The sequence below is a fragment of the Strongylocentrotus purpuratus genome, unplaced genomic scaffold (assembly GCF_000002235.5).
Source record: "Strongylocentrotus purpuratus isolate Spur 01 unplaced genomic scaffold, Spur_5.0 spur5_contig_847, whole genome shotgun sequence".
NCBI lineage: Eukaryota > Metazoa > Echinodermata > Echinoidea > Camarodonta > Strongylocentrotidae > Strongylocentrotus > Strongylocentrotus purpuratus.
Genome location: NW_022145554.1, coordinates 1,283,039 through 1,300,296, shown reverse-complemented (window position 1 = coordinate 1,300,296; position 17,258 = coordinate 1,283,039). Strand labels below are relative to the sequence as shown.

The following is a 17,258-nucleotide window of genomic DNA, read 5'->3' as shown; positions in this document are numbered from 1 at the left end:
CCCCCTCTCTTTCTTCCCCTGTCTCTCCTCCTGCCACCTCTCTCCTCCATTCTTTCTAATTCTCTTTCCTTCTCTATCCAAATCTTCACTAAATGCATTTCTCCATACCTTCATTATTTTTTTTTCTTCAAAGTTTGTGGACATGAACCACTGCTTCCACATGATCTTCCCCAATAATGAGATCCTGACGTTGACCCCTGACCCCCAGCAGTCGGTCAAAGGGATCCTTCTACCCCTCCTGGAGGAACGAGGCCTTGGGCTCCAAAATGTGGAGATCTTCCTTAACGACACCAAGGAGGTGAGTAGCAGCCAGTGATCATAGCCTGGTTGATGATGATGATGATGATGATGATGTCGATAGTAATGATAGTGATGATTAGCATTGATTAACAGCACTTTATAGAGGAGTCGTGGTCGAGTGGATATGTCACCGGACTGTCGATCACAATGTCCGCGGTTCGAGTTCCGCCGCGGCATCAATGTCCTTTGGCAAGACATTTATCTACATTTCCCACACTCAACCCAGGTGATGTAAATGGGTACCTGGCAGGAATTAATTCCTTGAAATGCTAAAGCGCCGTAATGGCAGTCGTGCTAAAGCCAGGGTAATAATCGGGAGCGCCAGAAGTGTCAAGTCTGACAGACATAAGAGCGCTATACAAGAACCCACTATTATTATTATACCAGCTATTTCTAAGAGCTTTGAGATTATTTTGTCAATTCTCTCACAGTTCTCTTTAACATCAATTGTCTGAGGATCAAGAACGTACATTCATAGATTTAGCTAAGGAGAATAGTGAAAGTGATATACATCAGCACATCCAGATGATGTCTACCAAAGCCATTCATCTATTTGAGCAGGAAATAAAAGAGTAACACTATCTCATTATTGTCCATACTTTCAAACATATATTATTTACAAAAACACTTCAGCATATATCTACACATGTAAGTGGCGACTTCCGATGATGGACGCAAGTTATTATCAAAGCAGACTGTGTACTTTAGCCTATAGCAATTGAAAGTTCTTGGGACATTTCCAGCAGTTCAGGTTCTATAGGGTATTGATAATCTGAATCAAATGAAAGTGGTTTAGTAAATATGAGTATTTTGAACTATGAGAGTACACAAGTGCAAACACCCTAGTATAAGAAAGGTTTGGAAGTGAAAGCAGTATGCTAGAAAGATTTGCTGTGATGGTTTCAAAGTTGAATGGGATATTTTTAGTTACAGTCTCATTTGTGATTTGAAGTGATAATCATGTAGTTAGCTGCTTGATCATAGCATTTTGAATCTTTGAAAGTTTGATTGGTAGGTGGGAGGCTTTTGTAAACAAATAATTATCAGATATTTTGAATTAAATTGCATTGTTTGATGTGCTGTAGTCTGAGAGTCATTTCATTTGCAACAATCTTTTAAAGTGATTAACCTGAATATGATTCCTTTTCCTGCTCTGTTCTTTTTTTGTCTATTTCCGTACATCTCTCTCTCTCTTCCTCTGTATTTCTCTGTCTGTCTATCTCTCTGTCTCTTTGTCTCCCCCCTCTCTCTCTCTCTCTCTCTTCCCCCTCTCTCTCTCTTTTTTCTGGCTTTGCCCCCCCCCCCCTCTCTCTCTGTCTCCCTTCTCGGTATATACACATATTTCTCATTCTTTCTTCCTCTGTTTCTTCTCAGTCTTCACATTGCTTTATGATAGTTTGACATGTTCCTTATCTTTTTACTCCAACAACTAAAGAGAAATTCACAAATTTAAAGGCCATTATCAGCTTGATAATCTTACCATCATGTCTTAAAAGTTTCTTTTAGCAAGGAACGCCGTGGAATCCTCTTTATCATTAATGATTGAATGCTAATGAGTAATGAAAACATGGACTCTTTTAAAAAAGAAACCATAATCATTAGAAGTTACTCCTGTGTTGCGTTTTCTGTGTGTAGGTGTCAGTTTCTCCAAATTATATTCTTGTATCTTTCTCTCTTTCAGAGTGTTGAATCGGTTAAGCAAAAGGTATAAATCTATTACTCCATATAGCTTGTGCAGCTTCTGCTTGTGCAGCCTATTAATCAAACTCAAAGCTTTCCCAACTAGCTTAGCCAAATGTTAACGCTTTGCTTATTTCTGTTTTGGCATTTATAATGGGGTGGAGGGTTTGTTTTTGCATCTGCATTTCTGTTGTGTGTTTGTTTTGCTTTTAGCTATGTAGAAAGTAGTCAGTTTGGGGCTGTTTTTGCTTGTGATCAATTTGTATACTTTTTGTCTTTGCTTACATATTTATTCAATAAATTTTTGAAATAATATATCAATGTCACAAAGGGATATATTGTATATCATTGGATGGTCTTATAAGGTACCTGTATGTGACAAGACACACTAGACAATAGCGCCATCACAAGTTTTTCAAGAAGTACCACTTCATAACCTTTCTTTGTAACAAAAGTGATGTTGTGAAATTCCTGACATAGCAACAACAAACTATATTACTGCAAGGTTGTGAGGTGGTATTAGGGAATTTTAGATTTGCGTGGACTGAAACGTGTGACGTCCATTCAAGGCAGTGCATTAAAAGGATGTCGATCGTAGCAATCCACGTTGTCGTTGTGCAAATCTAAAAGTCCCTATTGCTTCAAACTTGTGATGCTATTGTAACCATGTGTGTTTATAGTATTCACTACAAGGTGTAAATTGTTAATTGTTGCCTGGCTGATAGCTAAAAGGGCATTAACTCATTTCAGTCGGATGTAGAGTTGATGCTTTTTTGCTCTCAGAAAGCAATATCATCCTGAACTGGCATACATATGTACCATGTATATCAAAAACCTCTGTTTGTATTATGTGAACCACAAGTGATCCAAATCATGCAGATATATCCCATATATACCCATACCTATTCAGAGTTTGATATTTATCCATTACCTGTTTTCATTTTTTGTTGTACCCGATACTTCCATTCCCTATCCAAATCCTCTTGTGGTACATTGAAATTATATTCATGTTTTGTATCTGTTTAGAACATACTTGCTCTTTGCAGTTATCTGTATCCCCGTTGTGTATACCCTTACCCACCCTGTCATTTGTAATTCCCTTTGATCCTCCCAGTGTGTATCCCCTTTCCCATCATAGAAAAAAAAAATTCCTTCATCAGCATCAGTTTTGGTTGTTTGGGAAAAAAATGTAGCATTCTGTTACCTTACCTGTAATTTGTCTTCATCAGTGACCCTCCAATTGTGATTCCCATTCGTGTTGCAAACACAATTTTTTGGTTATGTTGGTATTGGCGGTTGGTTTAATGTGGTTGTCATAATCGGACCTAGTGTCTACCACTTCTCGTTTTTTGGACTCAATTTTTATATTCTCAATTCCTACATTGCATGGGCCTACCAACAGAACTTATCTTGTGTCAGTAAAAGGATTTGCTTCATTATCCACATATTATCATATTCCTTCCCTTTCTTCTAGCATTTTTAGTGTAAGTTTTATTTTTAATTAAAAAAAAAAATCATGAATGGTATTCAAGTCTTTCTCTTTCCCATCAGAAGTTATACCTAAAGCAATTCTCAACATAAACAGCTCTGTGTTTGGATGAATATTGAAAAAGTCAGGATATTTACTTTCCTTTTTTTTATTAATCCTTGCAATTACAAAACTCTAGTCCTTCTTCTACTTTTATTTAAAGCATGGCTCAATTTGCTGCAATTTTATTTGCAAAATATTTACATATCTACCTATATCATAGCAAATAGAGAAAAAAAAGGTTTTATTTCTAAATATCAATACCTCATACTGTAGTTGATTGCAATATAATTTCATTAAAAACTGCATTTAGTCAGTTCCTTTGATCAATTTCACAGTCCAAGACATATACCTGTAGTGAAGTTTTACTTGCATAATTTATGTATTCCTAGCTGAATAAACACAGCAGTTGAAATTAATTGCATTGTGAATAATTGATGTCGCATTAGTGATATTAACATGCATTGGAAAGGAAGTTCAAATGGTATTTTCTTGCACTTGAGACATAATAAAACAACAAACTAAAAGCATGCACATGAATGCAAATTGCAAGCTATCAGAAATTAAAGTGCACCATTATTGTATGATTTAAGAAAAAATGAAAAAGAAAATACTTTTTTTTAATTTGTCCTTGCATCCTGGATCACTTATGCACCTACAGGAATACTGCTACTCATATAATTTGATTTAATGTATTTTGGAATTGATGTCAAGCTTTCAAAGTTTATTCTGAATCCCAAGGCCCATGCCCCATGCTTAATAATTATACGGATCAGATATGGCAGGATTGTCACATTAAAGGCACCTTGGATTTTCAGCATTTTTAGATTACATTCATTGTCCTTATGATACTGGTATGACAATGTGGATAATGACCAAATCATTGACTTGTATCCACCTGTATGAGGCAATTTTTTATTTAGTAGTTTGAGCTATGTTTTGCACAAGAATGTAATCCTTTTTTATTAGACATAGTCCAATGCCCCCTTTTCACCTCTTATATATACCCCTATCAACATCAGATGGGGGCCCTTTATAGTCCAAAATGATCATGTGACTTTGTAGTAGTTTGTACACTTGAGGTGCTCCCACAAAAAAATGAAATACTTTTTTTCCACATGTGTTATTCTGAAATTACTTTACAAGAATACAGTGAAACTCTTCATCATTATTGTACATGTACAGCATAACATTGAATTCCTATTATTGTTTTATCCCTATAGCTAATTAACTTGGATCAGCTTGCCACTGAGATGATTGGAAAGCAGATTGTTGTGGAGAGAAGGGTAGTCTTCAAGTAAGTAATGAGCTTAAAACCCCTGTCAGAAGTGAAGATTAATAAAGATGAATATACAGTGCGTCCCAGAAAAAACGAAACCGAGAAGTATCGATGTTCTATCATAACTTAATCACAACTATAATTAATGAATGATACATATTTGGAAAGCTTAGAGTCTCCTCTTTCATGTGATGCTACTCAGATGATGCATATTTCATGCATGAGTGATTAAAAGCAATTTGAAGGAAGGAAACCAAAAAGACATTTGGCGGGGGGTATCTGAATTTCGAAGAAAAATTCACATTTCTAGAAAGTTGAGTTTCTGTCCTTTCATATGACACCTCAATCAGGAAAAATGAGCGAGGAATAACAAAGTTCTGTTTGTTTAAAGTAGCCCTTACATTTTCATAATTTTAACAAACGAATTCGTTTTCACTGGGTGCCTTAACTCCGTTTCGTTGACAATCAGCCATGCATGAAGATTCTCGTCTACGGCTGATTGTCAACGAAACGGAGTTAAGTCTTTTGTCAAATCTGCTTTTTGCTACGGCAGGCACCCAGTGAAAACGAATTCGTTTGTTAAAATTATGAAAATGTAAGGGCTACTTTAAACAAACAGAACTTTGTTATTCCTAGCTCATTTTTCCTGATTGAGGTGTCATATGAAAGGGCAGAAACTCAACTTTCTAGAAATGTGAATTTTTCTTCGAAATTCAGATACCGCCCGCCAAATGTCTTTTTGGTTTCCTTCCTTCAAATTGCTTTTAATCACTCATGCGTGAAATATGCATCATCTGAGTAGCATCACATGAAAGAGGAGACTCTAAGCTTTCCAAATATGTATGATTCATTAATTATGGTTGTGATTAAGTTATGATAAAACATCGATACTTCTCGGTTTCGTTTTTTCTGGGACGCACTGTATATCAGCAGAAAGCTTTAATATAAGCCATAGACTACAGTAATATAAATTATATGCTATTTCAGTGTCTGTCAGAGGAGTAAACAGCTCTCTGAAAATCAAAATATCAAGCTTTGAAAATCAAAGTTGTCAACAAGGTGACCTTCACATCATTTAATTCCCTTTCATACAAGTGTTCCCTGCTTCATATTGAAACAAAAGCATAGGAATAATGCTGAAATTGTTGGGGACAAACCAAACATGTGAATTATTTTTGTATTTAGATTTAGCTTCCAAATGATGATTTCTGAGTTCAGACTGCCAAAAAAGGATCATAGATATTGCCCACTCATGATGAAGTCAAGTTTGTTTTGTGCTGCTACATTTCCTACAATTTTGTTTATTTCAATCCCTTCCATTCTGTTCAAATGTATAAATCATGCTTTAGCTTTCCTGTAAGAGAGTGATTAGAGTTAGGGCTAAGCTAACAGAGAAGATCTAGATACTTCCCAGACTTCTCAAAGTGAAACTTCGCGAAGTTAAATGTCATGATATTTTCATTTAATGCCTATCTGCACTAGCTTGGTCTGGAGAGATTAGACCTCCCTGCATGGTCACTGACAGGTGGTTATCTCATCAAATCTACTCTTAATTAATATAAGAAAAAGGGGACCATAGGGGACCAATAGTCACTCCTTGGGCATTGTTTGCTATATAGAGGGCGCAAGTAGCTATAAGTAGTGCAGTGGGGCTTTAACCTATTTCCAACTTTCTTTCTTTACATCAGGATTGAGCTTCCAAATAAGAGAGTGATCGGAGTGAAATCTAAGCTGACCAAAAAGATCATAGAAGTACTCAGACCAGTTACATACAAGTATAAGCTGCAGCTAGATGCCCTCGTTGTCCATCTGGTGAGTAATACTTTTGATTGATTTCTTAGTAATAGTATGAATGATTCTAACAGAGAAGGAAATCGTGTGTGGGAGTTTTATGTTTGCCAAAGCTGCTTGTACGCTGTAAAGCTTGGCTGATGATTTCCGAAGCCCTTTGATAGCACAACTGTGTTATACCATGATGTGATCATAAATTCATCTGTAAAAGAACAGAATTTCATTTTATTATGATTACTCTTATTATTATTAATATCCCGACATCAAGATTCTCAACATTCAGACTTGTTTAACTTCAAGAAAGATTTTGATAATGATAAGAATAATGATATTAGAAAAATATGATATAATGATGATGGTGACGACAACGACAACGATGGTGACGATGACAGCGGCAGTCATGACCATGATGATAATGATTATGTCATCTCTTGTTTACCCAGGGTAGCCTCATTATTATTAATACTGTTCACCCTGAATGTCCTACAATAATATTATTACCCCGGCTTTTGTGTTATATCTATTTCATCTGTTGTGTCAGTATTCCTCAGTTTTATTCAACATTTATATCAAAGAATCTTTCTTTGACCTGTAGGGAACATCCATATTTGGTGTGGTTTAACGGCAGATCAAAAATTAATCAGTGATACCATTTTGATGACTGACTTTTAACTGTTTATTTCCTACCAGAGTGACTCTCCTGTTCCTCTAGATCTGGACATCACCGTAGCCTCATTGGACGCTCAGAGGATACTCATAGAGACACTCGAGCAGTACAGTGGTATGTAAAGCTTACTTCTTTCAATTTATAATGATAGAACTGACAATGTGCTCAAATCATCAAATCATGTCCTGTGCAATACCCCTTTTGACACAGTTTGCATGATACTAATGCAAACCCAACTTTCCATGAACATCAAGGCTCAAAATTTCAGTACTAGTTTAGATACATTCTCCAGGCCAGTTATCCAGTTACTGTTGATGCATCACAAGCACAAATCAGATTTCTGAGTATTTTTTTTTTGTAAGGTATCGTTTCTGGTCTTATTTATGGTACCCTTGGATATATTCCTGGCTATTAAATTGCACCAGGGATAGAGGATTACCGCCCCCGGATACAACTTCCCTGGACAACTATCTTTAGGTTTTAGAGCAAGGAATGGCATCTGGTTATGACCAAGTGTGTGCTAGTGCACTTTTGTTCATCTCAATGTCCTAGTCCCTCTCATAGGCTGTAAAGCCCTGGATGCTTACCTGCAAGTACAAGTATATACTTACATTTGTAGCACTTGGGCTATGTGAAACACTCAGGCTTTGTGAAATACTCGGGTCAATTAATCGAATAGCTCTTTTTTAAGATAACGATATGAAAACAAACCATATATCAGGACATTTCATTATTTAATTCTATTCACCCCGTAATTTTATCATTTCAGCTGGTTCCTATAGCTTCGGAGGGAGAGCTTCAGTTGGAGCAAGGGGTGAATCCCAGCAAAAATCTGGCGAGGTGAGGTCAAGCTCTGTTGATAGCTACCTGAAGGACGATGAAACAGTTCGTGCAGACTCCAGCAAGGTTGTCAAGGAAAAACTCACAGCACAGGTAGGGCATAGATTTAAAGGATAAGGTACTGTAGGGAGTGTGTGTGTGCGTAGAAATGACAGAGCTACGTGTATGGAAGTCTGTGGTGCCTTGAACTTGCTTGGTAAGGAAAAAATTCACTGGCACGAATAAATCATATATGGGAACCTCCATTTTACACCTTATCAGATGGACATATGTTGTCTGTTACCGCAGAACCCAGGGGGCATGGTGTAAAAGGACTAAAGATGTTTTGCCTTCTGAAATTGTCATTCTTATATTTATTACTGTTGGAGGATTTTCCCTCCATGCTTTTCTCTGTAAAGGTTCTTAGGCTTGGTGGGATTGTAATTACCAAGTGGGTGATGTGCAATGAGCAGGATTGTTATCAAACTCCTGTATTTTCATGAAGGATTTCAGAGAGAAAATACGTAGGAAACATTTTCACTGCCAAGGGTACCAACAGGGGTGATAGTTATAGTAACTTATAGTTTCAGTTTGTTAAATTAGAGAAATGCGTTCTCCCAAATTATCCACCCTGGGATGCTATCTAAAGCCAATTACCTAGGCTTTCTCTTTTCTTTCTTCCAAGAAAAGAGCTGCTTCAAGGCCTTGAAGATTGTGCACTGTGAGTGCCTGCTGGCCAGGATCCTTGTGCATATATGTACAGGGTGCAATTAAAAAAACTTTTAATCCCGCGAGGGCAGTTAGGGGTGCGTCTTCCCCAGTGAGGACTTAAATGCCTCAAGGGAGAGAGAGCTGGACCATGGGTAAACAAGTATCGGCCCAAAATCCTGCACACCGTAAGCGTAACTGCGCCATCTCTGATACTTGACTTCTGCTCTTCTGCAGGTATCAGCCCCGGCCATGTCAGCCTTCCAAGCGGCACCCCAAGGAGACACCATGAGGGAGCAGAGACACCTGGCAGCAGCTGCAGCAGCCAAGACCCCACCCCAGGTCAATCACCTACCCCCGTCCTCATCATCGGTCTCCACCTCAGCCCTGGTGGGTAAGGGCAGGACCGAGGGAAGGGCGGAGGCCAGGAAATCGGCAGGCAACCTGAAGGTCACTGGCAAGGAAACAGAAGGTAAGGGAAATCTCAGAACCAGGGATGACAGGTGTAAATTTAGACCAGGGGGGAGTTTCACAAAGATCCTAAGTTGAACTTAAGTTGGACCTAACAATTATGAAAAGCCTTCAGCATCTATGAAAATATTTATAAAAGTTATTCTAAAAGGCATAAAATGTTGATTCAAATGATTCATATTTTCTTTTATCAAGGAGATTTCATGTTCTTGATGTGGAATTTATAACAAGTCTAAAATACTTGATTTTTCGGTTTTTAGTATATTTTATTTTAAGGCTACAAATGGCTCTCCATAATTTTTAAGTCCCAACTTAGAGTTAAGTTAGACTTAGGGTTTTTTGTGAAACACCCCCCAGGAGTCGTACTGTACAAAATGTATGGGGCTCCGAGCTATCCAAGGTTCTTTTCAGGCTAATCTGTTAAAACCAACTCCTATCCCACAAAGAACCAAGGGCTAGTTTTCTGCAGTTTTGTTTTCATTTGGGGCCCTGTGACATGTCCTCCCTGTTCCAGGCTTTTTCATGGAATGTGTTGTACAGAACGTATTGGGCTTTATGATGTTTAGGGGGCCTCTGAACTTGGGCTCCCCAACATCAGAGGCCACTGCTATAACACACTGAGCTTCTAAACCTCCTTCATTGCTAGCAAAAGCTTACGGCTAATCTGCAATGTCACAAAACTTCTAGATCAAAGCTCAGTGCTTTAATTCCACATCTATGAACCTCAACCAGTATGATACCCAAGAACTAGAAGGAATTCCATGATAGGCTTTTTGTTATAATGTAATCAAATTTAATGGACAAATCTTTGTTTAGTGGATACAAATTATTACATTCACTTGTTAACGAATTATTGTTACGAATAATTGTGTTCCAAGAGTCGGAATGCGATTTGCACACATTACGTGTTGTTAGGTAGGAAGACAAGCCATAATGTTTGTTCTACCTAGCAACAATGAATGTATGCAATTCACATTCTGACTTTTTAAATACAATTATTTGTAACAGGTGGATGAGATATTTTGTAGCAAGGCACAGATTTGTGCATTAAATTTGATCACTTTACGAAAAATGGTCTATTGTCAGTATAATGATGATTAGTTGAACATATCTAGTAAGCATAGTCTGTGACTGTGAAAGCATGCTATGTGTCATCGCATGTTACCTGATATAGAAATCCTACTTCTAAACTGATAGGACCTTTTCTCTCGTGGGTCTCTATCAGACATCTGATACTAACCTTGCTTCCAGGTAGACTAGATAGATACTCTTAAGCAGATTTGAAATGATGGCATTGTCCATGCATGAAGATCATTTCCTGTATATTTTTTGATGATATCCTCTCTTCTTTAATTTTCCTACATTGTATACTATTGGTGTGAAAGTTTCAATTTCAAATTAAAAACTTAATGTAAAACAGGTATTGTTCTTTGTTTCTCCAAACTTGGGGGAAAAAACAATCACCGCTTGACAGCTAGTTCTGGACAACTAATACCAACTACAACCTCCCCCCCCCCCCCCCCAAAAAAAAAAAAAAATTCCACTCATCCCTAACCCCCCCCCCCCCCCCCCCCCTTTGCCATCACCTAACCAACTCAGAGGGGAGAAGTAGTTCTCTTTGGGAATGGTTTCAGAGGGGTAGGGGGAAGGGTGGTGCCCGGAATCAAAGTCTCAGCAAATCTCAGCTAATCCTAGCGCACTGAATTCCTCTGCATGTTTTGCTATCCTCTAGTACTAACTTGGTTCTTATTTTCCTCTTTGTATTTGAGAATTGTATTCCAGGTACCCTGCAGTCAGTACCCTAATCATCTCTATCATCTGTGTGAAAAGCTTATTAACATTCATCTTTGTCTTTCTTTCCAAAAGTCTATACCACAATAATATCAATGAGATTTTGATTGTTAGTTAATGTCTACTTACGGACTGTAGGAATTTGACCTCTATCAACATACAGATAAATAATTATTTCAATTTTGATCTGCTTTTAAGTTGATTGTTTTATATACATCAAAACATGGTTTAGAGATTAAGAATTTGAAATATTCATATAGTGGTTTTTCATGTCGTGTATTGATACAGTATAAATTCTATCAAATTGACTCTGTTCCTCTCGATTGTCTTTTCATATTTGTTTCATTGTACAGAAGTCTATGTATGATGCTAATGGCATCTCATAAATATTCGACTTGGCATGATTGGTAGGAATTCTCTCAGTATATCATTCACGTTGATTACTGTAACTGACACTTGCATGCTGCCCTCTTTGCCTTGCCCACTCTCATAACTATGTTACATAGCTGGTTATTATCAAGCACTTTTATACAACGATACTGCATGTGGATATATTAATCATTTATCAAACCGATTACCTGTAAATTAGTTTTGGTGTCTGATTTTTATTCAGTTTCAGTTCGCCAGACACCATTTAGTTAAAAACATTTAATCTATCATGTCCTTTTTTGCTGATCTTTGCATTAGCTCTTTACTAACAGCATGTCACAATGTACGTAGAATAGATTAACTCTTCATACATGTACATGTATTCTCAGTATCATGTCTATACATGTATTCCAGTTACTGATACATTAGTCCGCTATTTTGACAGCTACTTGAAGATGTTGTACTTTGGGTTTTTCTTTCTTTATGATCTACTAATTTTTATGATTTTGTTTATCATTTATTTATTTTTATTTTTTTGGGAGGGGGAATCAGTTAGGATATGCAGAATGAAAGCGAATACTTTGAATTTATTTGGGACAGATTTTTTGTTTGTTTGAGGCTTTTCCGAATTAAATGTTCACTGATTTTACTCTCCTATATTGGTATGTAGACTTTCATTGCACATTTACCTGATTTATCAGTTTTTTGTTTTTTGTTTTCTTTCATTTAACTATGATTTATTTCAATTTCTGTTGGTATCATACATTTTGCAATCGGGAACAGACCTTCATGTATCTGCTGTACATACATGTATGCATCCAAAAATTATATGTCTGGAATAAAGAACATTTTCTTCATGAAGACATTCGTCAAAGGTCAATGCACTCTTAATTTGATATAGGGATGGTAGTCATATCAGAAATGAGTAAAAAAAATGAGGCAGCATGAATGCATAGCATTAACTTGTTAATCATATTACTTTCTTGTAATAGTTGCCATATAAATATTGATTTGTTAGGAAACCTATTTACCGTAAGCAATTGTAGAACACACTACTTATGAATTTCCTGCATCTTCCAATTTGGGGAAATACTAATACATGAATTTATTTGTTTCCCAAACTGTATGATTTTATATGATTTTGGCCTTTGGGGCTTCTGTTGATATCACAGTTAATTTTATCAATGTTGTTAATTTTTTAATTTTCCATACATTATTCCAACCTGTTGATTATGTGCTTTTTGTTTATTCATTTCTTCTGATGATGACTTTTTAACCTAAGCATGCAGTTTATTTCAGTTATGATTAAGTTATTTGCAATGATATATCACTCCTGCTACAATTTCATGCCAATTATTTATCGTGGTATACATGTACTATTGCTAAAAGGAAGAAAAACATTTTTCTTCCCTATGTGTAGGCTGTACATGTATTTGTTAGTAGATAGCAGTATAAACAAAAAGAATAAAAATCACAAATATATTTATGTATAATTACTAGCTACTGGTTATTTTGAAATGAAATAATCTATATTTAGAAGATTCTTTATTTATTAGATAATAGAATAGCATTAGATTTACTTTTGGTTTATATCCCTCATATAGGTGCGATATATATTTCATGTGCAGCGAGAAAGCATCTCGCCTAATGCTAGTGGCTAAATAATTGAAGTGGAATTTTTTCATTGCGAGCGTGAAGTGATAGCAAACTTAGGAAAAGTAGTTGCCAGTTACCCTATAAATTGAGCTTTGTTTATACTCAAAGAACTATTCATATTTTTATTTATAAAAAAGATTGATCTTGTGGAAAGCTACCATAATTAAGCCAAGATTAAATGATTTTGATCTCTTGTGAGTACTTATATCATGGCACCAAATAAAAAATACTTCAAGTGTAATGATTGATTTATGTGCAAATTTAGTATAAATGTAATTCTTTTTTTTTAATTTCAGCTTCATGAAAAAATGTAACCGTTTCACAATAACCCCATTAATGAAATTTGATGAAGAAAACAAATTGAAAATGGGCCACAGATCTCATAAGAAATCAGGTAGGACAATTAAAGGATAACCAGATATATTTTGTGTTAATATTTGATTTATGATTTAAAGGAAAGCAAGTGTATGTCTGACGTTGATTTGTGTAACAAACAATTTCTTTTAATTTTTTTCATCAATTTGCACAATTTTCTGCAGATCTTATTGCTATGGTAACCAAGGTTCAAGGCAAGCGCTTGGATGATCAGAGAGGCCTCACACTACGCAACTTAGAGCTCCCTGACTTCCTTAAAGTCTCTACCGCCCCCACCTCTTCCTCATCTTCTACCAAGCCTGTGGACAGTCGTCCAAAGAGCGCCCTCGCCCAGCCTTACCGGACCAATGCACCAGCTTCTAAACCACCAAACCAGGAGCAGGGAGAGCTCAAGGCTATTAATATTGAGGCACTGAAACTACGCCCCAAGTCAACACCGCCAAGGCAAGGCATCATGAAGGGTGATGATGATGATGCATTCGTGGATGGTGTTTTTCCAACACAGGATCAAGCAGATGCACTGTTTGGGAGCGGAAGCCCGCGCAGTCCAGTTGTTCGGTTTGATGATACCGTCGTAAGCAGTTCATATCGAGAAACATCTTGGGGTCAGGGGTCAAATGTGAACTATCCCCAGAATACAGACAAACTAAGGCCATCGGTGGCGAGTTCGTATCAGTCGAGAACAAGCTCTTTTGAAACCCCGGACAGTAAGTTGAGTCCGCGGGCATATGGTAATGGTAAAATAAACGGGAATGACTCAACGGACTATGGTCAGAATACCACGGCATACTCGCTGGAGTTTAATAGTTCATTTGGAAGCATGGACCAACCCAACCTTTTAGATACCACCTTAACATCAACGCCCTCAGAGTCTCATCTTCCTCCTCCTCCTAATGCAGACATGGACACCACCATACAGGCTGACCTACCGAACTACACCCCTCCCCCCGCGATCGGTGTGAATCAGCCACGTCCAGCTGTGTTTGCCAAGATGGGCAGCCAGAGCACCCCTGATGTTAGGAAGACCCCCTTTATGCACCCCTTCCGCTCTGGAAGCACCCTCCCTGGCCATAACATAACTCCAAAGCCTGTCGTGGAAGCCAATGGGTATGTTTCCAAGGCATACACTAGGAGCATATCCAGCGGCCAGCTCTCCTACTCCAACAACAACAACACCAACGTCCCCCTCCCTGTAAGTGCCCCAGACATCAAAGTTGAGACAAACAATTGCTATTCCAATTATTGTCCCCTTCCAACCACACCCAACGGTAGCTCCTATGGTGGTTCTTCCACAAACATTGATGACGTGCCCATGTCTCCTGCATCTCCTGTGTCTCCGGCTCCACCAGATGTGACTCAAGTGCTTGCCAAGGAGAGAGTTATCAAGCCCCCTCCTGCGTACCATAGCAGCATGTCCACCAGACAGTCAAATCCAGCATTCACGTCCAGTGAACACTTGCAGGTGGCACCAACCTATGGCCAAGGCAACCGACAGGGCGCAACGCAAAGTGCCACTTGGAGTTCCTCAACTGTCAATCCAGGCAGCGGTCAATCTGGGAGACCTAGTAACGGGGCCACATGGGCAGGGCCAAGAGGTAATGCCCCCCAGGTAACAAGCACAGCCTCCACATCCGCACCTCGTAGCTACCGAGGACCAGTGCCTTATGCAAGCATTCAACCACCAAGGGCGCTGCCCAGCTCGCAGGGCGCTGTACCCAAGTCTCCTGTCAGTGGAAACCAAGCAACATATAGTAACATTAACAACTTGGATGCTGGTGCCTCTGGTGGGGCTAAGGGCGGGGAAGGGTCTGGTGAGGGTTACCAAGGTAAAGAAACAGTCGTCATCTCCAAGGATGGTAGGAAATTGAGGGCCACTTTTGTTTAAAATCTCCTCCAAACAGTTCCAAGGAAATCCCTTTACAGGAAATGTCTATACCATCATGACATAAGATATCTTTGAAATACAAGAAAAGTTTTCTACCTGGTACTTTTTGGTTGTGCTTTTGAACAAATAAGTCGTTAAATGCTGCATGTAAATAACTCTTCCTATTTGAAGAAGGAAAAATTCTTTCCCAAGCTCCACTATCTTCTCTTTAACCTATGTTTAACACGTCAATACCACAACATTTGTTCTGCCAATCTTCCTCTCTATTCAGTCAATTTAATGCTCTCTGTCTTCAAACAAACTTATGTCCCCTGACCAAAAAATATTGAAGTAAATTTGTAAATAATTTGAGTTTTTGACAAACAGTAAATTGTTGGTAATTTCCAAATGAGTGATGACAATCTTGATATTTTCAGGTCCTTTTGATTGATTTTCATACTCTATATGTATATATATACATACATTTGTAAGCATACTTGAATTCATTTTTATCTTCATCATGTATGTGGAGTTATGATGAAATTGAAACAAAAAAAATCATCAATATTTAGCCTTAATTTGATATGATTTATTTTTCTCATTACCATGAACCATTTAAAAAGATGAAATGTATTTTATTATAATTCAAAAGCATTATATATATATCATGCTGTGTTTGAACAAAATTAATTTAGTTGTAGGGGCATCTTTCTTCTTTTTACTGCAAATTGTGCTTTTGTTTTGTCTTTTAATTGCAGTTTATACAAATTAGGTTGTTCTATCAAATGAGAGAAATTATTCATTGCCTGCACATATTGAACAACTTCTGAAATATTGACAATGTTTTGTAGATAGTGCAAAAAAGAATTGAGATATACGACTTGTAATTTATGAATTACCAAAGAACTTTTTGTTGTATATATATAAATATATATTTCTCATAGAGCATATCTGTAGCTGCCATTTCTGGTAAATTATACTATGTGCACTTGCTTGTTGTTTTTCTAACAGATTAGTTATATTCTGTGTACGTTTTGTACAGTTACATTATTATAAGATACCTTTATACAGAAACGATGTAATGTCCCTTTTAGATGGGAAAAAGTGTTAGTTGAGAAAATATTACATTTTCTATATCTTCTTTAGACAAATGTACATGTATTAGCCAAATCACTCTATTTTTTCTGGCACAATATTATTGATGTCCTATTTTTAGTTGTAGATGGCAGTCACATTGCTTATGCAAGAAAGGGAGTGTGTGTTGTATTATTGTTTGGAAATAAGATATATTTTTCACTGATTTTATGCAAAATTTGTTGTCATGAAATAAGCATGTGACAAGGAATAAGATACATCATTTTCACACTTTTGGCATTACGTAGGGATAAATTTTGTTGTAGTCTGTCCATCTCCTTTTTCATTAATTCTTTTTTTCCTCAATCATTTTGAAGCCACCGATATTAAAAGCATTTGTTTGATATATGATTCATTCACAAGTTTCTGTAGCCTCACTTTGGCATTTTGAAGTAGAACTTACTCTAATTCCAAAAATCAAGAAAACAGAGTAATTCAATGATTTTTTACTGAAGTTGAAGTTTGAATGTTATCCAACAATCTTGTTGTCCTTTATAAAGTAATGTATACCAGTAAAAGGAGATTTGTTCTGAAGATGCTGTTAAACACATTTTATTTTGCACTTACAGAGTCATCTTTTGATAAGTTTATGTTTCCCCCAGTTTTGAGACTTGAGAATTTTTGTATGAAATTAAGCATTGCTCAGGGTATACGCACGATGTACATTGGCTGATGTTTGAGTATTTGTCATTGCACTTATATATAGCTTGCAGAAATGTATTATTTTAGATTGTATGAACTTTGAGGTTTATGTTGATGAATTGAAACATGTAATTGCAGACAATTCATATATTTATATCTACGATTCTTCCATTTTTATGCGCTT

General features: G+C 37.1%; 1 protein-coding gene across 3 annotated transcripts in view; it reads left to right on the top strand.

Annotated features, from left to right (window-relative positions):
* The window catches only part of LOC100889318 (regulator of G-protein signaling 12), a 58,108-nt gene extending 42,194 nt beyond the window's left edge, over positions 1 to 15,914 (top strand). For all 3 annotated transcript variants that reach the window (XM_030992768.1, XM_030992775.1, XM_030992783.1), the window contains 8 exons: positions 134 to 298; positions 1,982 to 2,005; positions 4,732 to 4,805; positions 6,476 to 6,599; positions 7,269 to 7,359; positions 8,015 to 8,178; positions 9,010 to 9,244; positions 13,599 to 15,914. In XM_030992768.1, the coding sequence (XP_030848628.1) occupies positions 134 to 298; positions 1,982 to 2,005; positions 4,732 to 4,805; positions 6,476 to 6,599; positions 7,269 to 7,359; positions 8,015 to 8,178; positions 9,010 to 9,244; positions 13,599 to 15,319 (2,598 nt within the window). In that variant the 3' untranslated portion in view covers positions 15,320 to 15,914. The remainder of the gene's footprint in view (positions 1 to 133; positions 299 to 1,981; positions 2,006 to 4,731; positions 4,806 to 6,475; positions 6,600 to 7,268; positions 7,360 to 8,014; positions 8,179 to 9,009; positions 9,245 to 13,598) is intronic.
* Positions 15,915 to 17,258: the final 1,344 nt, after the last annotated feature.